General features: G+C 46.6%; 2 protein-coding genes across 14 annotated transcripts in view; both read left to right on the top strand.

The window, feature by feature from the left end:
• Positions 1-274: 274 nt before the first annotated feature.
• NCMAP (non-compact myelin associated protein) lies at positions 275-18,133 on the top strand. Its single transcript, XM_080379222.1, is given in 6 exon segments — positions 275-485; positions 933-1,033; positions 1,036-1,078; positions 13,095-13,189; positions 13,318-13,402; positions 13,870-18,133. Coding segments are annotated over 6 exon segments (510 nt in total). The 5' UTR covers positions 275-441; the 3' UTR covers positions 14,012-18,133.
• A 156-nt stretch (positions 18,134-18,289) lies between these two features.
• The window catches only part of SRRM1 (serine and arginine repetitive matrix 1), a 19,991-nt gene continuing 15,596 nt past the window's right edge, over positions 18,290-22,684 (top strand). For 11 of the 13 annotated variants that reach the window (XM_080379207.1, XM_080379205.1, XM_080379209.1 and 8 more), the window contains exons 1-3: positions 18,290-18,422; positions 21,064-21,153; positions 22,651-22,684. The exon at positions 22,651-22,684 is cut by the window's right edge and continues 89 nt beyond it. In XM_080379207.1, coding sequence (XP_080235333.1) covers positions 18,402-18,422; positions 21,064-21,153; positions 22,651-22,684 — 145 coding nt within the window. In that variant the 5' untranslated portion in view covers positions 18,290-18,401. Of the gene's footprint in view, positions 18,423-21,063; positions 21,154-22,650 lie in introns of those variants that run through there. The other 2 variants (XM_080379203.1, XM_080379202.1) reach the window with 1 other exon arrangement.

Below are 22,684 nucleotides of genomic sequence, written 5' to 3'. Positions count from 1 at the left end.
GCCTCCCCCGCCGCGCTGAGGCGCCGCTTCCCGCCGCCGCCCGGCCCCTGCCCGCCGGGCTGCCAGGCGCGGGGCGGCACCGGGAGCCACCTGCTGCCCCGGGCGGCGGCGGGGCTGGGGCGGGCGGTCGCTCGCTCTGAGGGGGGGGCCGGCCCGGGCGGTGCTGCCCGCCGCTCTGAGGGAAAGGGAGGCCGGGCCGGCCCGGGCGGTGCTGCCCGCCGCTCTGAGGGGAAGGGAGGCGACGCCGGCCCGCCGGGCGGTGCTGCCCGCGGCTCTGAGGGGAGGGGAGGGGAGGCCGGCCCGCCGGGCGGTGCTGCCCGCGGCTCTGAGGGGAGGCCGGCCCGCCGGGAGTGCCCTTGGCCCCGCCGCCTCCTTCTGTGAGTAGCTCCGGCGGCGCGCAGGGGGGTGGCGGCCCGGCCGGGTTTGCCTCACTCGGTGTAAATGGTATTTGGCTGCTGGAAGGCTCCGCTGCCGGTGAGGTGCCTGTGAGTAGCCGCTACGGAGGGCTTACTCCGCGTTTCGGTGCGAGGGGTTGCAGGCACCGCGGCACACGCCGCTGCGCGCCTCACCGGTAACCCCCAGCCTGAAGGGAGCGCCGCGCAGGTGCTCGCCTACGGTTTTCTGCTCAACTTGATTAGTTAGTTAATTGGAAACCGTTAGGGTGTGGGGGCTGGAGCCCATCTGGCAACTTGGTGCCCCCCCCCAGAGAGAAGTTTGCACCTCTGTGAAGCGATCGGTCTGTGGCCCGCAGCGTCCCCATCGCTCCACATACGCTGGGTCTGGTCCTCACTCCACCCCAGAACTATAAATAATGTTTTGTTGGGGGGGGGGGATTTTTTGAATATTTTTTTTAATTTTTAAAAAATTAATTTTTTAAATTATTTAGTCAGTTTTTGAAATTTTTTGTATTTTTTTTTATGTCTACCGGGTAGCGTACTAGAATGGGCCGGCAGACTAATATTTAACATGAAAAGAGCTGGAAAGCTGGGAGCATTGCGTTCCAGATCTCCGAGTGCCTCCAGCACAGAACAAAACCTGCTGCTTTCGTTATTTGGGAACACGCTGAAGCTGCTGACAGGTTTGAACTGTGATTTCTGGTTTTGTATGGTAATTAATGTACTTAATGCCCCCAGGAAGGCTTTGCTAAAGGAAGCGTTGTGTCCTGTAAACAAATTTCACTGATGTGGTACATTGTGCTGGATGGAGCGTTGGAGTGGGAGGTTTTGATTTAGTGATTAGAAACCAGGAGACAAAGGCGGTGCGGTCACCGGGGACTTCGTGGCCCTGTGAGAATTATTGTCTTGCTGCGCGGACAGGTACCAGGGCTGTGGATGCCAGGTTCAGACAAGGGCTTGCCAAGAGCTTTGAGCTGTTCTGGTGGAGGATGGGGTGCAAGTGTAAAAGTACCGCGCTGCCTACGTGCTTGCCTACAGCGTTCTTGGAAAAGAGGGACGTGCCTCACCGATTCAACAAGTTTGCATATGCAGTACTTGAAGAAATCTTGCGACTGCTTTCATCCTGCTGTTTGCAGAGTGAAAGGAGTTGCACTTCTATACTGCATACAGATTTGTCTATTTTTTTAATACAGAAAAAATTGAAGGATACAAAATTTGCAGAGGTTTTTATAATAGTATTGAGATTCGCATTTTTCTGCTGGTTGAACAGCTTCAATTGCAGGAGATCCAGTCCAGCAGCTGGGTAGCATATTGTACCACATGCTGAGCTGCAAGAGGAGAGCAACGGTCCTAAAACTTCAATCCACAATTGGGAGTAGACTTGGCTCCCTTCTTGGCAGTAATTCATGAAGGTTTCCTGTCCAGCCTTGCCCCTATCTGTCTGCTGCTACTGAAAGCATGACTTTTACTAGTTACACTAAATTCTTTCTCCTACTTATGGCAATAAACAGTGAGCCAGTCAGGATTTAGTGCACAAAGGAGCTGGAGAAGCCTGTGAGCGATACACCGAGTGCCTGCAGCGGTCTCAGATCAGCAGCCTGTGTGCTCACGGGGTGAATCCATCAATGCTGAGCATGCTGCGGGGTGCTGGCAGCTGCCCAAAGCAGCCCCTGCTCCCCAGGGTGGTATCTCACATGCTGCATTCTCATGCCCTTGTGCCAGGCCGGGATCAGCGTTGCTGAAGAGTGGCTGCGTTGGGGGGGGGGGTTGATTGGGGCCAGTGAGTGAGCCTTGACCTGGCCTATTGTTGGGTGTGTGGGAGTGGAAAAAAATGTGGCGAGGATGACTGTGCTGCTTGTATTGAGAGTCACAGAAATCAGGAAATGCAGCCGAAACCTATAGTGTTCGTTAGGCTTCTTGCAGGGAGAGATGATACGAGGCATGAATGGGGATCACAGAGGAGGAAAGCAAGAAAAAAAGCTGCTGGGTTGTCTGAGTCATCCAGTTTCCCACTGACATACATAGCTTAATGTTTTCACAACCACCTCCATGGAGCAACAAAGTTAAAACCTAATTCCAGGGGCCCTGGAGTCATGGTGCTTCCTCACCGTTGGCTGCTCAGGGCTGGGTACCAGTCAGGGATCCACCTGCCCAGCTACAGGGTTAATGGTGCGGTTGCATCAGGTGCCAGGCTGGGTGAGAGGGCAGAGGAAAGGGGCTCTGCCTTTATCACATCCATTTGGATAGAGACAGCCCCCTGGACCAAACACACACCTAGATTAATCCCGCGTAACATCAGCACTTAACCATTCAGCTGTGGGCTTGGGAAGACAAAGTTTCCAATTCACTTACCAGTCCATAATGGAAGCCTCAAAACCCTTGACCTAGCAAATATATTTATCTTTAGAAAAGAAAAAATTAACAGCCGTCTGCCAGCAAACAGGAGCTGTGTTGACTCACATGCAACCGTTTGTGCTGATAGATGTGAAGGGTCGTTCTCCAGCATGAGAGGCAGCTTGGAGTGTGAAATTCCAGCCTGCTGTGGGTCACAGTGTGAGCTGTGGGTGTTTGCTCTGTCCCGTGAGAATTGCGGTGTAAGGTAAATCCAGGAGTAGCTGTTGTCATCTCTCTGGCTCCGCTGGGTGTAGCAAGGGGTGCTTGAAGGTACATCTGGGATTGCTTTCCTCCTTGGATTTGTTCCTGGCATCAACGTGCCATTGGGCAAGTGACTTGCCCACAGGCCACGAAGGGTTCAGAGAACAGAAGGAACTGGCCAGGGAGGCATGTGATGGTGTCGGAACTGGGAGAAGTAGTTTTCTAGTCTGGGAAGCCAGTCCTAGTTTGGGCAAATCATTCACAAGTTATACTGGACTCCAGCCATGGTTTGGCTTGGCTGAGAAGGAAGGTGGAGAATGGGCTACAGATTTCAGTGCGTTTGGCTTGTGTGTCTCCTTTTTTTTTTTGATTGTTAGTGTCTTTATGAGTCTTAATTTGCTCCAGGTAACTCCTTTTTCCTTCTCTTGTCACAAGTGACTGATAGTGTTTTAGCAGTTCTTTGTTTTTTAAGGCGAGTTTCCCATATGTCTAGTGAAAGCACAGGATGTTTTTGCTGAGTTTCCCCACTTCTCTTTGGGCTGTGCTCTTCACAAGAGGTCCCTGATACCCGAGTGTATACAATATGGTTATACAAATATATTTTGGTGCTTCTGAAAAACTCATTCTTGTTCTTCATTGTCAGAACCACCATGGAAAGCTGCTTTGCTGCACACGTGTAACTCAGCCAGCCTTTTACAGGGAAGGGATGCAAACTTGCCAGATGTGATAGAAAAACTCCCTGAACTCTGGGAAACTTTGGAATTGGATCCGATTCTAGATCTGCATGCCACAGCAGGAGCCCAGATCTGCCCTGTGCTACTGATCTTAATTAATTTCATGCTGTTCCCCAGCTGGATACGATGCTTTGACATTGTTTTTGCGGTTTCTATCAGTCTTGTTCCAGTAACACAAAACGGGCCGTCGAGTTCCTCTTCTCTGAATTGCCTGTGAGAACAGGCCTGTGTAACATCTGTCGGGTCACACAGATTTCAACACACTTTTTAAAACAGGGTTGGTGCTGGGATGCTGAGCTCTGAGCCCCTTTTGGGAAGAAAACTCTTGAACCACGCTGTGAGAATGTGAGAACGCACTTCTTTCCTACCTACTAGCCGCCTTTCCAGGCTTATTTCACATCTCTGTCAGGGGAAGGTATTTCAGTGTGTTGATTAAATGCCTGTCTGCCTTGCTCTCATCTCTGACTGCAAGGAGGCTATGTCAGATTCGACCTACTCAGCAAGCAACAAGCACATTGCCATCCCCTGCCCTGATTTAAAAAGTGTGTTGAAATCAGCCTCTGCTGCCTGGTCTCTTGTAAAAAAGAGTGGTAGAGTCTTTCTGTCCCAAAGGTAGGTGCTGGCTGCACTGCCTGGCTCAGCATCCGCTGGGCACCAGCTCACAGGGGCAGTGGCTGCACTGTTCAGCGTGTTCCCAGGATTTCCAAGCCCATCTTTGCCCCGCTCTGGCTTCTCTCCCCTGCCATTTCTTCTTTGTCTGTAGGTTCTCCAGGTTCCTGGTTGATGTGTAAGGGCTTCCTGAGTGTTCCTGTTCCGCCTGGTCACGCTGTGAACAAGTGCCAAGCCTGGCTACACGTAATGAGTGGTGACAAGGGTCCTGATGCCTATACCGTGTCCTCGGCTCGGCAGAGGCTTCTGCTTGTAGGACAGCATAGCTGCAGTATCTGCTATTTTGACATGTTTTGATGAGCAAAGAGAAATGTTTTGTCCCCCAGAGCAGTTCAGCTGGCTGGAGTGGGTGTGTTTCAAAGGTCCAAGATCACACTGAGATGTAGGTTTATCCAGCTGTGTACTAGCAGGGAAAAGCTCCTCTGTTTTCTGCTGCTGGTTCGTCTTCGTCTTCCCCGAGCAATGTTTGCCTTGTCTTTTCGGAGGAGCTCTGGAGCTATAGGGAGCATGCAGAAAGCACACCTTGCACTGCAGAGCAGGAGTGCAAATTCAGGCCAATTCAGTCTGGGTTAGATCCCAGAAATCAGGGGACTGACCTGGAAGTAGTGGGACATTCTCTAAGCGATTGTAGTTACATACTCCATTTGTAGTTACATTTATTGAAAACTTTGGCCCTAAACGAGACCAACCTCTTCTGTGCTGTGATTCCTTTTCCATACCACAGTCCCTCAGTTTTTGTTTGGATTTTTTTCTCTCTTCCTTTCTAATTGGGAGCTATGTGGGATCTTCCATTTAATACTGGACTTCCAGACAGATGCCTGTTTCTGACCTTCAAATAACGCTGCAATTCCCATGCTCAGAGTTTCAGTCCTAATCCCCTCTCTCCTGCTTTGGAGTGTTTGTTGGTTGTGCCCAGAGTAAAGCAGGTGCCCTGATGGAAAATCCAGGTGAGAGGATTTCTACAACAGGGTAATCTGAACTGCTCCAGCCCTTCAGTAAATAGCAGATCCAGCAAGATACAGAGCCTGATAATAATTTCTGCAAAAACATTGCTGAATCTGCAGTGTTTTTTTTAAACTCTTTTCTCTAGGAAACTGAAAAGCTGTAGGGAGTTTTCCACAGATACTGCAGAAGAGCTGAAATGAGTCCTGCAGTAACAGGCCTTCTCTAGAGCATTACATGTACAGAACAGAGTCGACTTTCTGAAGTAAGAACAGAAACAGACCATTCTCAATGGCAAACTGCTTTTTTTATGGTTTATTTGTGGTCCACATCCACTGAATTTGCCACCAATGCACACTTGGCTGAGACTTCTTTGAGCAGCAGAAACAAATTGTTGGGTAGTGTGATTTGACAGATGCGTGACACGATGCCACTCACTGCTGCCAGGACCTGATCAAGGGTTCGGCTCAGATCAATTTTCTTGCTTTCCATTTGAGTGCACACGTTGATGGTTTCTAAAATTTGTCAGCTTAAGCCTCATTCACCATCCCCCATGAGCCATTCCTGCCTTGAAATTCATACAGGTGCCTGGAGGCATTTTTCTTCTTTCTGGGTAATATTTAACTGCTAATTACACATCCTTTCCTCCTGCGCCCTCCACCTGAGTGCTCCCAGGAACACGTACGGTGCGTGGGACCTTAATCAGTATTCCAGTGGGTAGAGACACCTTATTGCAAGCAAAGAGTCTGGAGTGGGGTGTCTTTGGGGAGCCCACGTGAGCTTTGGGCTCCGGGGATGCTTTGCACCTGCTGCAACAGTCACCGCTTTTTAAGTGCGTGAGTGCGGGTGGATTTTCTTCACCCATTGCTGTGGTGAGTCTTGTCATCTACCAGACTCTGTTTTTCATTCCCAAATCAGAGGTTAATTATGCTGCCAGGTGCTGGTGCGAGCTGCAGCTCAGAAATAAGTTTCTGCTAATATCTCTGTGCACGGAAGGGGCTTCCAGTGCCTGTCGAGTCCAGATGAGCTGGGAATCAGCCTCGGGCTTTGTTCTATACTATGAATTGGCTGTCCCTCGTGTTGATTTTCCTGGCTGAATGGTGTGCAAATGAGCCGCCTCTAGCACATAAGCAGTATTTTTGGGATGCAGTGATACATCTGTGCCAATCTGCTGTAAAATGTAATGCAGGAGGGCATCCGATCCCTTCCAGAAAGCATGGGGCTTCCTGCACAGGTGATGTATCCCAGATGTGCAGCCATACTCTGAGCTGTTGGATCTGTGCAGCAATGACTGAAATGGAGGATTCCCGGATACCAAGGGATTGAAAACTCTCAGTATCTGCTTGGATGAAGCCTTCTGGTGGAAAAGCACATCTGAGGAAAAAAATGATGTATGGTCTTGACACGGTGCAGAGAACTGTGCAGTCGCTGTGGCCCCGAAGGAGGTACAAATCACTCGTCTGTTGTGCCGCACTGTTAGAAAAGGCTTTTCTGATTGCAGGGGCGAACCGAGGGAGATCACTTGACACTGTGTGAGCCTTGGAGACCACGTCACGAACCTGGAAATCGGTCTGCTCACTCTGTGCATTGTTCTGTTTTAAGTCTTGTGACATGGTTCTGTGTTATCAGAAAGTAAGGAATCCTTTCCCCCCAAAAAGACCAAGCAGTGTATTGCACCTTTCCCTCGCTGTTATAATAAGGTGGATGCTGATGACCTCTTATTTGCCAGCTCTTGATTACATCATTTGTAATTGGTTAATTTAGCATCTCATGTGTGTACAGTCATAAATTAAAAATGTAGAATAAAAGCCTTCTAATAATAATTTTTAAAAAGCTGCCAACAAAACAAAACCCTCTAGCATTCCTTTCAGGAATAAGCTGCAAAATTACTCCCAGCTCTCTCTTGATAGCTGATATATCATCTGTGCATTGCATGTAAATGGCAGTTTTGTTTTAAAATGTTATTCCATTTCCTCTTAAATGAATCACTTCAGACCTAAATAATGAAGTAACTCCGTCTCTGCAAATGTGGCCATTGGACCAAATGATTTCTTGTAGATGTCTTTTAATGAGCCTTACTAAGTAAGCACAGCACACTAAACAGGCCATTTTCTTTTGGATTATATATTAGTTTAAAATTTCAGGGTTTTTTAGTGTTTCTGGATGGGAGGGGGTTTTATGCATCCCAAATTCTGTGGGTCTGCCTGGAAACTTAAGTAGTAGAGCATGCCTGGGTCCAGGATGGGAAATCCCAGACAACTCGCCAGAGCTAGTGGGAAGCTCTAGGTGACATATGTGGTATCAGTGAAAGAAGGGGAGTTGGGGTGTTTTAAAAAAATAAAAAATCAACAACAGGCATTTCAGCAGTGCAAGCTTTGAGCTGCAGGAACTTTAACAGTGCGGTGGTGACACGGTGGGTTTTTTCCATTTTAAGTTCAAATCCTGGTTCTGACATGTATTTCACAAGTGTCTCAGCAAGTCTTCTAATCCCTAATCCTAGATCCTGGCGTGTAACTGGTGGGAAAATACCTCTGGCTTGTTTTGCTTCCATATCCTGGCTTGTCTGCATAGAGCGCCCTACGCTGAAGGATCTGGAGTGTTTTAATGATGCAAATGCACTTTGCTGAACATGGTAGAGTTACTGTCGTTCCCATGAATAAATGCATTCACACAGAGGGAGAGGAGAAATGTGTGTGGCCCAGCACTTTAAGGCAATAAACCATAACTGGGAAATCTGCAGGTCACTGTCTGGTTTAGACATTGCTCCTGGGCAAGTCAACACCAAAGTCTCTCTGGTTTGTATCTCCAGGTATGACTATCGGAATGAGGGCGTTCCTTTCTGGGGACCTGTCTTTACTTCCTTGGTTCTTGTCATCTCTGTGAGCTGAGGGTTTTTTGCCCCTCTTGAGAAATAAGCCATGCAGGCAGAATTACTGTGGGTTATTTTTTTGGTGCTGCTACTGCACAGTAGAATTGCCTGCAGCTGGTGTAACTTTCTCTGTCTTGGCAAGGAATTGAAATGCTTTTAATATGTGTTTTAACAACAGCTCAACCTGGAGAGTTCTTGCCAGAACTTGGGACAAATGCTTGTATAATATATATTGGGACATGTACGAATACACAGGCTCCATACAGAGCAGGGTTGTTTGCCTGAGGCCACGTTTATGCCTTAGCTCCCGCTAGCCAGTTTGAACTTGGGTTTTTTGTTGCTTTTTTCCCCCCTTCTTCCCTTTTTAGAGCCTCACAAGGTAAATTCAGGCACATTCAGGTCTCACTGAAGCACACTGTGTTTTTATTACTTTCTGAAAATACAGTTTGCCTCAAACCCTCGGCAATGTTCCCAGTACTTGTGGCTCCTGATGCAGCTGGAAGGTGAGCGCAGGAGCACGTGGCTGCGCTGCCTCGAGGCTGTTTGGATCAAAGATAGTGGTTTGCCAGGTTACAGGGAGCTGAAGCTGAATTTGCAACTCTTTAAATATAAGCCTGTTTCCTTTCTGGGCTGTGCTGTGAATGCTCAATTGATTCCCTGCTGATGGAAAACAGCAGGGAACAATGAAACAGGTAGGTTCAAACCACTCCGCGTTGGAAGCAATTAGACAAGGTAAATTGTTGCAAAGACAGGGAAGGGCAGGCTGCTGGAGTGGAGGCAGAAGCAGAACCAAAACACCCATCGGCTTCCTCTGGGGACTGCTCACAAGCCAGGTCCTTGCTCTCGAGCTCAGTTGCTTTTAGGAAAGGAGAAAAACTGGTAACTTAGAAGGATTAACTTCTCCCTTGGATGGAAGTGAGTTTGCTGCTTAGGCTGATGTGCAAGCTGAGCTGAGCACACATGGTTTGAGCTGAGACTCAAACAGATGTGGCTTAGCACAAAGCTCCTTTGGAGCGCTGGGAGGGTGGATGTGGATGGTAGCTGAGTCCTCAGCCTCTTCTTTTGCAGGAGATAGGGTGGTGATGGGTCTGTGGTGTGGAATTCTTGCAGGAGAGCAAATCTGAGATTGTCAGCTGTCAGGGCAGCTACCGCTCCTCTGGGATAAAGTCCTTCCTGCCTTATTTAACAGGATCTGGCTGCCTCTTGGCTTCTTCGGTGACAGCCTGGCATTTGTTTATTGGAATTAATGCTGTATACCTCTGATAATTTGCTTCTCCTCGCACAGCTCCAGCACCCTGGTAGTGTTCATGTAAGTTCAGCTCTTGGTGGCCTTTTGGTGATGTAAGATGGCTCACACATGGCACTGCGCATTCACATCTGCAACAGGACGTGGGGGAAGAGAATAGCCCAAATTCTAGCCTATTTCTAAATATTCGAGAGAATACTCCTTTTCCTAGCAGCTATCACAGCCAGTATACTGAGAAAGAAAACCAGAAATCAAGCAAACCAGTACTGGGTTTTGTTCTTCCATCCCTTAGTGGGTGTTGTGGTTTAAAACCCAGCTCTGTTGACATTTTTGGGAAGGGAATGAGGTCCTGGAGCAGCAGAGCTGGCACCCAGTGTTCTTCAATAGACCTGGATGAGTAAAGAGGGTAAAATCACCTTTCAGCCTGTGGTTGGCCACAATAGAAGATAAAAATATTATCTGTGCAGCAGTGCAGTTGAAAGGATGAATTAATCCTCCAATTGAGCTCCTGGGTCAAAACTAGTATATATTACTGCTGGAGAAACTAACTGATTTTGTGTCTAAAGCCTGCAACACAGCTTGATGCAAAGACCACCTTTTTCTAGGTGGCAAAGCACTGAACTTGTGTGTCTTCCTAACCAGCACCCGCCTTCCCTAGCAGGGAGTTGGCTCTCAAAGTCCAGCTCTCCTGGAAAAAAACTCAAACCAACCCCTCTGTTCCCCATCGCCCCTCTTCTGTAATTGCCAGGTGCTGCAGGAGCCGCTTGACAGACGAGCTGTGATCCCCATCTCATTGTAAATGAGCACGGCCGTTCAGCTCGGAATTGGACGGTGCAGGGGGAGGCAGGCAGGCTGGATAAAGGGGGGCATTGCTACTACTTGCCAAAACAACCTATACGCTCTATCTGCAAAGATGTTTTAAATGGAAACGTGCCCAAAGCTTAACTTTATGAAAACATTTCCAGCTCCGTCCTATGGGGATGCAAAAATAAGCAGCGGTGTGTGCCCCCACTCCCAGTCTCGAGAACTACGGGTGAATTAGTGGCTCTCAAAACCCCAGGCAGGTGTGTGTGCACAGGGGGAAGTGCATGCCATGTGTCATAAAGAAAGAATGTCCTGTGATTGCTGTATCAAAGTCCATTTCTTCTCCTCTGCTCTATAGCTGTTATTGAGCACTCTTGATTTTCCAAATGTTTTTATAAGCAGAGGAGGCTCCAGCCCACAATGCCCCAAAACCAGTAGGTTCCCATGGATTTTGCTGGACTTTGCTGGGTCCTTGAGTCTCGCAGCACCGGCTTGGTCAGGCATAACCCTGCTGATTCATAGGGGAGGAATGGAGCTGGGACTTGCTGTAGGTAAAGCAGAGGACAGGCACCTCTCACCCTGGCCTGAAACACAGACCTTGGACCTCTTTACTTGCTGTACAATGCAGGAAAAAAAATAAAAATTTGATGCATTTGTCAAATTGCATCTTAGATTTTTACACCCTGTTGGAGAAATTAATCGTCGCAAACAGGCGGTTTAGTGACAATAAAAATTCTTTGGTTATAGGTGACTCATGCACAAATAGCTTACTATTACCAAGGTGGTTTGAACCAGATGGAAGTTAGTAATTATGAACATTGCATGGCTTAATATCAAAATATGGAGACTTATTTATTTGGGATTTTTATTTTAATAGCCAGAGGAGGAGAAAAACGGTTCTGTAAATCTGGAATTTGTGCTCTCCTAGTAAGGACCAACAAGGTAAAAGTTGGACGTGGCTTTTTCTGAATTATGTCCGTAGTCAAAATACTTGCTGAGCTTTCCCTAGCCTGCAGTGAGACGGAGAGTCTCTGCAGCCTCTGCTTGTCCGTGGTACAACCTGCATCAACAAGGTTTCAAATGGATGGGTGGGGAAAGGGATGGGGACAGCGCTGTTACTTGAGCTTCGGTGCCTCTCACAGGTTCTTCCGAGGCGTGTGTAAATCCTTTCACTGTGCTATACAGTAAGGCTGGGCAAACTCTCAACACAAAATATTTCTTTCAGCGTGGAAAGATCTATGACTACAGTTGATGATCGTGTTGCTGAATTAACTTGGCCTAGCTAAACAAAGGAGTCAGTCAGTCAGAGGAGAATGACCCAGTTACAGACTCAAGACAGAGTTATTTTTGTTTTTTAAATTAAAAGAAAAAAACAGAACCTTTTTAACCTAAGGGGATCGAAGTATTTCATGAATCGACCTTGCAGTTCTGATCCTTCATACCCAGGCAGATACTGACCATGTTCCTTCCTGCTGGTTACTGCGCTCTCATATATCTGTCAGTGGAGCCTCCCAAGCACACACACGTGTTGACTCAGCTCCTGGCCTCCCCACCCCGAAACAACGCCTGTCCTGTCAAGAGCAATCAGAGCTGTGTCCTTCTTGCCTCCCAAATCCACAGCCTGCCACTACATGTGTTTTATGTGACGGATGCTACTTTGCGGAAACCTTTAGGAAAGCCTCAATAAGGGGGAAGGGAGGCTGCCTTTCAGATTTCCAGTTCTTTTTATTACTGACTGATTTCTGTCCGCTTAATAATTTTCTGGCTATTGTATGTCTTGCGCTGTGTAAAATTAAAGCCACTAAGAACATGTCACAGATCCACGGTATCCCAGTGGAGTGTAACAGAGTGAGGCTGAGTTCTGCCTGGTTGTACTGGGCAGCATCCAAAATGGGAAACTCAATTCCAGTATCAGGTGTTGAAGAATAATTTAATTTTCAGTGGATAGTTTGAGTGTATTAGCTCTCCGAAGCCAGGAGCTGAAATGGTTTCAGAGGTCTGTTTGAAGTGGTATTCACACCCTTCTCAGACCGAAGGAGTCTTTGAATGCCTAAGGTTACTAGGCACATTTAGAAACCATTTGGAAAATGCTTATAAAATCAGTAAACATGCAGGCTGCTCTTTCTAGCTCCAGTTTTACCCTACCAAAATGCAGGAGCAGGCAGATTTTCAGCTGTCCACTTGGAGGCTTCTCCTCTTCCATAACAGACCTGAGATGACGCTGACATGAGCGAGGTGCTGGTCCGAACTCACGTCAGCTTTCTGTCCCAGTCACACTGCAATCCTTTTCTGTCATGGGGTAGCTGCTGTTTTGTCATGTAACTTTTGGAGCTTCAAGTTAGGGGCTGAAATGTTTTTTCTTCTGTTCTATAAAGGAGTTTTTAAACCTTTCTGTGCTGACTTTTTTTTTTCCTTCCTTAAAGATGTATTACTGTATCCTGGGTACAGAACTCTTCACATTTATTTGCTCAGTAATCTGAATCTCAGTATGAAATGATAATCTAAAACCCTAAGGCATTTAAAATATATGTTTACCAAAATTGTATAACAGCAATAATATATGGGTAACAACACATTATTGTGTTTATATCTTATTTTTATCCTATTAATACTGAGCAGCAATTAGTTTAAGGCAAATTGCTGAAGACTATTGTAGCAAAATTTCCATTGAATTCAGCAGGGCCAGATTTTCACCACTGAGGAAATATTAAGAACCCCGGTCCCATGAGACTGCACAAAGTAGGCTAAGAATCTTTAACGAATAGTTGCCTATTATCACTGTCAAATTTTGGCTAATATTTTATGAACTCATTCTGCTTTTTTTTTTTTTTCTTCTGTAGCCGAATCAAGATGACGACAGCTGCACCCCTGATCAATAATACTCAGTTCTCAGTAAATGTGACCACAAAGTCTCAAGAACAAATTCTCTATCAAAGTAAGAAAACTAGTGGGGTGGTGGCTTTTTTTTTTTTTTTAAGTGGACCTTGTACTTAGCAAACTTCAAACAGCACAATAACTTTGTAAATAAGATTTATTTTTTTTCCATTACTGTTTCCCTGCTAGGTTCTGGAGCAATAGTTGCTGCCATTGTAGTAGGAGTGATTATTATTTTTACAGTGGTTCTGCTCATATTGAAAACATATAACAGGTACGTGGCCAAGTTCTATACTTCACTAAGGCGGGACAAGATGAACCAAAATTGGTGTGCTGTCATCTAACAGACCATTTCAGTATTTGTTGCTGAAATTTTCCAGGAGAATCTAAACTGTAATGTGTTTGAAGCGTCTGAATCTCACCATCAGTGTTCTGTGATTGCTAGGAAGCAAAAAAAGGTTCTTGATGGAGGGTGCTTGCTGGAAGCATAGGAGAGGTCTGCTGTGTGCATCAATGCTGCTAGACAGGAGCTTGATTTCTCACTTTTCAGGCCATTGGGTTAGACTTAATGCTCTAGAAGCACTGACTTGCCATTTAGTATCTTGGGGGTGAAATCCTGGCTTGCACTGGCTTTTAAGTAGCTGTTTGATGTAACCTGCTTCCACGGGAACCTTCCCAATACCGCGGGACAGACCACAACATGTGCCAGCTCCGGTGACAATTTCATTTTTATCTTTACAGACGCATGCGAGTGAAGCGGGAGCTGGAACCCAAACCCACCAAAACAGCAGTGCCACCTGCTTTAGGGCAGAAGAGCAGCAGCCTGGCTCAGCACCCTACAGTGACTTTCATACCTGTGGATATCCACATGCAGAATAGGTAACTGGGAGTGTCCTCCCCGTGAGAGAAGGGAGATGGAATTCTTAATTACCTGGACCTGGGACTTCTCGGCAAAGCAATGGCTGCATTTGGAATAGCAATGAGTTATTATTTTGTCTATAGATTGTAATTAATCCTGCTTTCTCTCTTTGGGAGGAAAAATTAAAGGCCTGGACACTGTTTGTATGACTGAAATCAACTGGGGAAGGCACACAACTCATCAGAAACACAGTGAGCCTTCTCACAGAGCTCTCTAGGGTATGGAGAGACTGCATAAACCAAGCCCGTTCCTTGGAAGGAAAGATGCCCACTCATCTTCTGTGGAGTTTTTACTTACTCCGAGAGTTTGAGTTTTTTGTGTTCTGCAATGACTGATGATAAACTGGAAGAAAAATTTGGACACAAGAGCTATAACTCGGGTTGAACCTGGGTTTGTTACGATTTACATGAAACAGGTTTGTGGTCTATTTTATACATGGATAGTACAGGAAGTATCAAAATTGTATTTATCTTTACTGATCTTTCATGTTTCTAATGCCACATATCTATGGTTTAAGATAAAAGAGAAAAAGTTACTTTTTATTTTCAAGTATTTTAAAAACATTTCTATAAACTTGGTAATCTGTCCATTTCCAAATGAACTCAATGTCTTAAGGCTTTTCTCTCTCATGCCAAGAACTGCTTTAGGTTCATTACTGGAGTTGCATTAGAATGTTTCGTCTTACAGAAAATCTGAGAAGTTCTTTAATTGAAAAAGTAAGTGTGGAAAGGCAGTATAAAGCAAGCGGGGCTTTACACAGCTACTATGTCCAACTCACACCCTGAAATGCTTTGTTCTCTAATGCAGACTAGGCTTGAACTATTTTTAGACATTTTTTTAATTATTATTCTAGAAAGTAACTGAAAGCGATGTTGTTTTGCAAATGTGATGATTGTGGGTGTACAGTAATGCAACAAAGAAATTTCCAAAGATATTCACAACCCACTGAGTGCGAACAGACAGTGGCATTGTCAGACATTTAGTGGCTGATAGTCTCAAGCGTGGGTATGTATCAAAGCAGCCCTGAAACACAGCTGACAGGACAGATAGGAAGGATTAGGAAGAAGCTGAGGAGTTAAACCTCGTCCTAAATAGAAGTATGTGAGGCTCTGAGAAACAACTCTACTTTTTGACACACACATCTTAAATTTTATGGAACCACTCACTTGAATGGCTGGGCAGAGCGTGAAGCGAACACAGCAGTAATGTAGCAGCCTGGATTTATTTTCTTGTGTGTATCTTGCACTGAAACACTGCCAGTGGTTAGCTCTAGGCTACTGTGGCCGTTACAGAGCTCCGGCCTGTTTGTAGACCTTAGTACATCTGTTAGTAGGGTATTTTAACTCCTTTTTGGGAGCTGTAGAGAAAGAAGTTCTTGTTGTCTAGCTGAGCTGATCACAGAGAGCCTCCAGCTTTGAAGCTTTTTGTCCTGCAGTGGTTCACTTGCGCTTCTTCCCAGTTCTGCCCCACATTACCACTTATTACTTTCTTAAATCACACCGGGCCAAAACAAAGCTGACCACTCTCAGAGTAACGCAGTGAGGGACTGGGGTGGTAAGTAGACAACATTTCTTTCCAAGATATGAACCCATCTCTTGACCAGGTAATTTTTACTAACTGTGCAGAAAGTAAATTCAATTACATTGCAAATTTTTTTTGTATGAAACTGGAGCACAGTTTGAATTCCAAACTAAATATTAAGACAGCTGTTTGTGAAGTTTCTGAACCTCGTTGTAAATACTTTAGTTGTCCTAGTTTTCTAACTTACTTTTTTTGTGGCAGGAATGACTGATATAATCATTCAGAAGGGACTGCAGATGACAATTTAATTTTTTTCTAAAAACATAAAGGAGTTGGCCTCCTGTTTCTATCTCCAGACAGCTAAGGATGTTTTCTAGGCATGTTCCACTGTATCAAAATCAAGCTCTTTACAAAAGATAAGCCCCATCTTACTGTTATTTTTTAGCATCACCAGCCAGACCTACTTTTAGCAGATTTTACTTTCCATTTACAGAGTTTAAAAACAATGAAGTTCACTTTGCTTCACTGAAGCAGAATAAGCAGTACTACTATAAGCAATTCTAGATTGCTAGAATTACTGTTACTGGCAGGAAAATTACTGCTGTAACCACGCTAGCATTGCTCAATCTGCAAAATTCAAAGCCTGCTGTTTTACCAGTAAATTTTTTCTTATATTGGCACAGCCTGCGAGGCCCCCACAGTCCATTCTGATTCCTGTCAGCAAAATCCAGAGCTTATGCTGACCACGCAAAATCACCTTCTTAAGAAACAAAAATCACTGTATTTCCACCACGCTGCCACTGTAACACTTGTGTAATTTGCTGTGGATTTAAGAGTTTTCCAGTATCAAGCCCACGCTGCCCTTGTCCTGTAATAGTAGCTTCACTGCTGCTTCAGCCTGCCCTGTCTGGGAACCCCGCTTCCCCGTTCAACCCCCCATCTTTTGGAAAAGCTCCCCATTAGCTGCCTTTGCGTGCAGACTTGCCATCAGGGAAACCTGCTGGTTTAAAAAAAAAATACAAAATTGAGAGCTGATGTTGCAATTTGGTCTGTTAAAGAAATCCTAGACCATGGAAGTCTTTGGAGAGAATAGGCAACATAAGTGTAACTCATTGTGATTCACACAAACTTGTCTGCAAGTTAATACAAAGTTGAACACTTGGTGGCACAGTGCCTCAGAGTGCCTTTTTGCCCAGCAGTGCGATACAACCAACATTTCTACCTTCTTACTTTGGTCTTTGGTCAAGTTTCTCTCTTGACAAAATACCAGTGGGTCTGTATTCTGACAATGCAAACATTCAGTCTGCAGGTCATATAAAGAAACATTGCTAGATTTTTTTTCTAAGGGCGTACTCAATAGTTCATCTGCAGTGGGTCTTGCAAGAATTAGTATTTCTTTTCTTGCTTCTGTAAGTCTTCTAGAATTAACAGCTTCAGCAGGTTGGATCCTTCAGGCTCACAGTTGGCACTTTACTGATGCTAGTACACTAGTAAAATGTTCCTGTTTTTCACTGCGGGGTAAGTCCTGTTCCCCAAAACTTCTGCAAGGCAGCGGTCACCCCTCTGGGTCCGGCACCCAGGTATTTCCGCAGAGCACATAGCTCCATCTAGCGTCCTCCTCCCATCCAACAGCTCGCAACCCATTTCTCAACAGACGAAACCATACAGTAACTCCAAGTGTAGCAGCCAACTTTACTACATTTCAGCACCTACCCGCCCCCCAGCCCAGCTCCTTCCCTCTGCTCCGCGGTGCCGGGACTGTTCGGTAGGCGAGTGAACGCTACCCCAGGTATGGCTGTGCGCAATACAGAGGTACCATCATTGGAGGTCTAAGCAGATAAAACTTAAGAACGTTTTCGGTCTTTTCCCTAAGTCCCATAACCAATTTGTTTGCCCAAAAGGCACTTGTAAAACCACGTGTCTTTCATATGACACTTACATGACTGCTGAGAACACAGGAAGCAGCTGTTGTGCTAACTTTATTTGAAGGAACCTAGCGTTTCCTTTTTAAAGGGCATACACATTTCTTTTAGATAAACGCAGAGCTGTTACTTTGGATAGATCTGTGCGAACTGCAGGCAGCTGTGGCAGCATTTCCACCAGTGATGTGCCACACACGGTTTTGCCTGCACAAGACAAGGCCGTGAGGCAGCAGGGAGGGCCAGGCCGCTCACGACAAGTCGCAGCAGGGTTCCCAAACGCAACCCACCGCCTTTACCGCCCGGGCAGGGCGGAGAACACACACCAGCAGCACTGCAGGGCCGCAGAGCAGAGGCCTGGGCCGGCCCGCAGCCCCTCACAGCAGGGACACCCCCCCCCAGGCCCCGGCGCTGCAGGGATCCCGATGTCTCCCGCGGAGCCGCCCGGGCCCAGGGCCCCCCCGTTCCGCCGAGGAAGGACCGAGCTGAGGCGAAGGGAGGGCGGCCGGCCAGGACGCGCCGCGCCCGCGCAGCCGCCTCAGGGAGACAGCGAACCGCCGTTCCCCGCTGCGGCCGCGAGACCACCTGACCCGCGAGCCCCGGAACGTCCCGCCCCGCGCCAACATCTCGCGAGAAGAGGATTCCCCCTCCCCACCCGCGCGCCGGGAAAGGACGTCTAACCACCGCTCCCTCCTCCCGGCGGAACGCCGCGCTTTCTGATTGGCTAGCCTCCGCGCGCGCACCGACCCTCGGCGGCGGCTGCCACCAATCGGCAGCCGCCGGGGAGCGTTCGCGGAGCGCGCGGCCCCGCCCCCTCCTCCCCCAGCGCCGCGAGCGTGCGAGGGGGCTTGCGGGCGCGCGGTGCACGCCGGGACGGCAGCGCGCTGCGACCAGGAGGAGGCGGAGGAGGCAAGATGGACGCGGGGTTCTTCCGCGTAAGTGCCGGCCTCAGGGGGGGCCGGGCGGGCGGGAACGGCGGCGGGGCTCCCCCGGTGGGGGACACTGGGCCGAGCCGGGCTGCTGCAGGCCCCGCAGCCGCGGGCGAAGCCGCTGGGGCCGCCGCTCCCCCGAGGAACGCCGCCGTGCCCCCCCGCCCCCGCCCTGCGCAGGCTCCTGTGAGGAGCCGCCGCGAAGAAAATGGCGGCGGGAAGCAGGCCGGGGCGGCCGGGCCCAGCCGCGAGGCCGCGGCGCCGGGGCGCTGCGGGAGTGGGAGGGGAGCGGCTGCGAGGGGCTCCGCCGCCCCGGGCCCGGGCCCGCAGGAGGAGGTGGCCGCTCCGTGCGCGGCGGGGACACGCGTGGCCGCAGCACGGGGGCTCTGCCGCCGCCCCCAAGGGCCGCGCTCGCCCGGCCCGGCCCCGCAGCCCGGCGCGGCCTGGGGCCGACGTGTCCTGCGCTGGGCCTCGGGGCGGCCGGGCCTCCGGCCCCGCCGCGGGGAGAGAGGAGCCCCGCGTCGGGCCCGCCTGGCCCCGGGCTGTGCCGTGCGAGGAGCCCTGGGGGGGAGGCCGCGGGGCAGGGGGGAGGCGAGCCCGGCCTTGCCATCGAGTGCGCTTTGGGGGCCGCGTTCAAAGCACATAAACAAAATTGCCTTTTTTTTTAAAGAGAGAATTTTTTAAAGTGTGACGTGAAGGTTATTAAGTGTACTCAAACCAAAAAGAAGTTAGGCTTTATTTTTAGGTGGGTATGTGATAATTTCTTTTAATCGTTGAGCTTTTCTTTTCTGTTCTTACAGCTGTGCTATATTTTCTGCAGACTATTAAGCAGTAACCTACCTAGGGTATATTTCTTCTCAGCTTTTTTTCCCGTTAATTAGGATGAGCTTATTTTTGGGGGATTCCTTGACAATTTTGAAAACAAATTTAATTTTTCAGGAGTCATTAATTTGTTCAGCTCTATTATTTTCTATTTCTGCAACTAGGATGCTTTTAGAACATGAGGGCACATAATCTCTCAATTCAATTTTGTGTTAATGTACCAGCCTGAGAAAAATAATTACAAGTTAAAGGTGCACTTGTTCTGTCTAATGCAATTGTTGACAAGTTTACAAATCAAATAGTTGTAATTGACAGCAGAATTACTGGGACTGAAAACACTGAATTAGAAATCTAATCTTGTTTTAAATGGCCTGTGAAAGGTGACTGTTTAGAGAGGCAGAATCAACATGGCACTGGAACGAGGCTGTAAACGGTGTTCTAATCTCCTTCTAGCCTTGGTTCAGGAGAAAACAGTTCTTGTGGAAATTACGGAAGTGCAGCAGAGCACTAGTTTGCACTCACCTTACCAAGAAAGCTGCTATTACTAATTCTTCCAGTTCTTTACACTTCTGTAAAGTTGTCAGTGCAAACCATTTTGTCTCTTCCTTGAAATTTTATGTGATAGTGTGCTCTGGGTCTTCGGTTACCTTTGCTGTTTGCCATGTGGTATGAACAGGCTAAGAAAAACTTAACCTTTCCATTTCACTTCTGGGTTGTGAACAAGAGAATTTTGAAAAAGAACATTAAATTCTTGAGTGATCTGACAAATACTGTGTGTGTTGTTAATGTGTAAGCCACGCAGTAGACTGCAAATACTATCAAGTTTTAAACAGACTTCATCCTGGTAAGTGCTTGTGCCACAATCGGTCTTTAGGATTCCTGTGCTTCAGAATAGCGGAAATAGTTTGTTTCCTGTCAGTATCTGATGACTTTGTAGCATGTTACGTTGCTAATTCAAGGTGCTTTCATATCAAACGAAGTAATTAGGTTAACCTGAGAATTGGAGCTTTTTCTTATTTCTTGACTTTTGGTTCCTTAGTAGCTTATGTTATTGCTGGTACTCAACCCTTTATTCTGTGCATAGAAATTGCACATATTAAATTCCTGTGTTTTCCATCAGTCAGGTTGGTTTCCTTAATAAGCTTCAGGTGTGAACTGTGGATTTGTTTTAAATTGGTAACAAGTCATCAGTATCTGGATGCAGTTTTGCTCATACTCTTGTTCATGTGTGGTTCTGTTTACTTCTGTGCAAGTAAATTTTCCAGAACTGGACTTTCAAGCCTTTCAGTTCCAAATGAATTAACCTATAGTTTCTGTTCATGAAAGTGGAACGAGTTGGTGAACTTTAACAGAGCATGATCAATAAAATAGTATTCTTTGTACTCTTGCTGGCTCTGTGTTGGCTGATCTGCTTCAGAGAAATTTACCCAAAGGTTTCATAGATGTCATTGTAACCAAATATGACATTTTTATTCCTGGACAGAGTAAAAAGAGCTTATTCCTTCTGAGGAGTTTGTGAATTCTAGCATAAGTCCTTTCCATAACAATTTCAGACTACTGTACTGCTAAACTCGTAAGTAGTATGCCAGGGAGATTATATGATTAAGGTGTCGCTGCAGAGCTCAGGGGCCTGCTTACCCCTAAATCTTCAGCAGTAGATGAAAACTATAGTGCTGAAACTGAAAGGCACCAGAAAAGGCTTATTTGCTTACAGAATGGTGTAACTGGTGTGGCTGTGCACTGTCCAGTGCAAGTATGTGGGAAGATAATGTGTGAAGATAATTGAATGTCATACAAACTAAAAATCTTATTTCCTGTGCTTTAGGGAACAAGTGCAGAACAGGACAATCGCTTCAGCAACAAGCAGAAGAAGCTGTTGAAGCAGTTGAAATTTGCAGAATGCTTAGAAAAGAAGGTAAGTTGGTTAGGATGAGATTGGAAGTAAGACACACTAATCAAAGACAGTTTTCAGTGGAGTAATTGGGTATCAGGTGGTACACACAGAAAGGGGAGGAATGCCTTCTCTGTAGGGTATTTGGAATGTCCACTTGTGCATATAAGATACAGTAATAATATGCATGATCTAGTTATAGCACTAAATATCACCAGTAGGCTTTTGTGTAAAATTCAGCTTCAAAAGAAGTCTTACTTTGAAGAAATGTTCATTTAGAATTCTAGGCATCCTTCAGTAACACCTCAACCCCTTTTTTTGGGGTGGTGGTTTGGGGTTTTTTGTTGTTTCAGGTTTTCTAGATTAGTATGTTGGAAATGCACACTAGTTGTCCTGTGGGTGCTAGTGAAGATGTTGAAGTGACAGTCTCTGGGGCTGTGGAGGGAGGCTGTGAGAGCGCTGCAGAAAGCTCTGCTCAGATTCCTTGCTTAGATGCAGTTATTTGCCCTGTGACAGTCTTTACCTGTTGATTGTTAGGGAGGGTGCGTTCCTCAGGCGAGTGTTTTAAGTGATGCAGCCAGGGCAGGTGCTGTCAGTAGATACCTGTTTAGCAAACATTTTATTTCAAAGCGTGGAGCTGGTCCTTCGTTAGGCTGTATTGGCCCTAACCTGCCAAGGAGGCAACCGATGAAGCTGCTGAGGTAACTGTGGCAAAGCTGAGTGCAGAGCTCTTGAGAAGGTCTTTGTTTTTGTAAATGACAAAACCTGATTTCTGAAAGAGTTGCATTCCACAGAGTTAGCTAAAACTAGCAAGTTCTCATTCATACTGTCCTAAAAAGGTAATAATGTGGTTGTAGTTTCTAGGAATAAAGCTATGAATAAAATATCTAGCAAGTGTTTATTTCTGTAGAGAATTGGGCTGTGTTCTCATCTTGGGTGAGGAATTTGTAAATTAAGAGATTTGGAATGGGTGAATTCTCTTCTAATTTTGAATGCTTAATGATTTTTTGAAAGCTGTTGAAGTCTGTGGTGGACAGGTGTCAGGGGAATTGGTGAGCTGGATCAAGACTATTGTTTTATCATTCAGTGGGTTTCATTATTTACAGGAAACAGAATTGTATGAAGGGAGTGAACAGTACATTGGTGTAGTTCCACTGTAGCTTTTATTTGCTGTCTAGTTGAGCTAGTATTTACTAGCGTGTACTAGCAAGTTACTATGTTTTGACTTCCTACCTTCTCTAGGTTCTAATTTTAGCTGCTTGGGAGAGATCGGGAAGTCTATATTAGGAGTTAAAAAAAGAAGGCAAGGTATCCAAACTTGTGCTTTAATCAAAATGCTCTTGTTCAGCAGAGGTTAGAAGCTGGTTTAAAACAGATTTAGACTGGGATAATAATGTATGTAGCAGCATACAATTCAGTCTCTACAGTGAAAAAATTCAAGGTACTGTGAGCTTGTTGTATATTTAGTGAAAGGACTTGTTCTGAAACTTTTTTCTTGTTTCTCCTGGCTCTTTAATATAGGTGGACATGAGCAAAGTAAATCTGGAAGTAATCA

Source organism: Falco punctatus (genome assembly GCF_963210335.1).
Source record: "Falco punctatus genome assembly, chromosome: 3".
Taxonomy (NCBI): domain Eukaryota; kingdom Metazoa; phylum Chordata; class Aves; order Falconiformes; family Falconidae; genus Falco; species Falco punctatus.
This window is presented reverse-complemented; position numbering and strand designations above follow the sequence as displayed.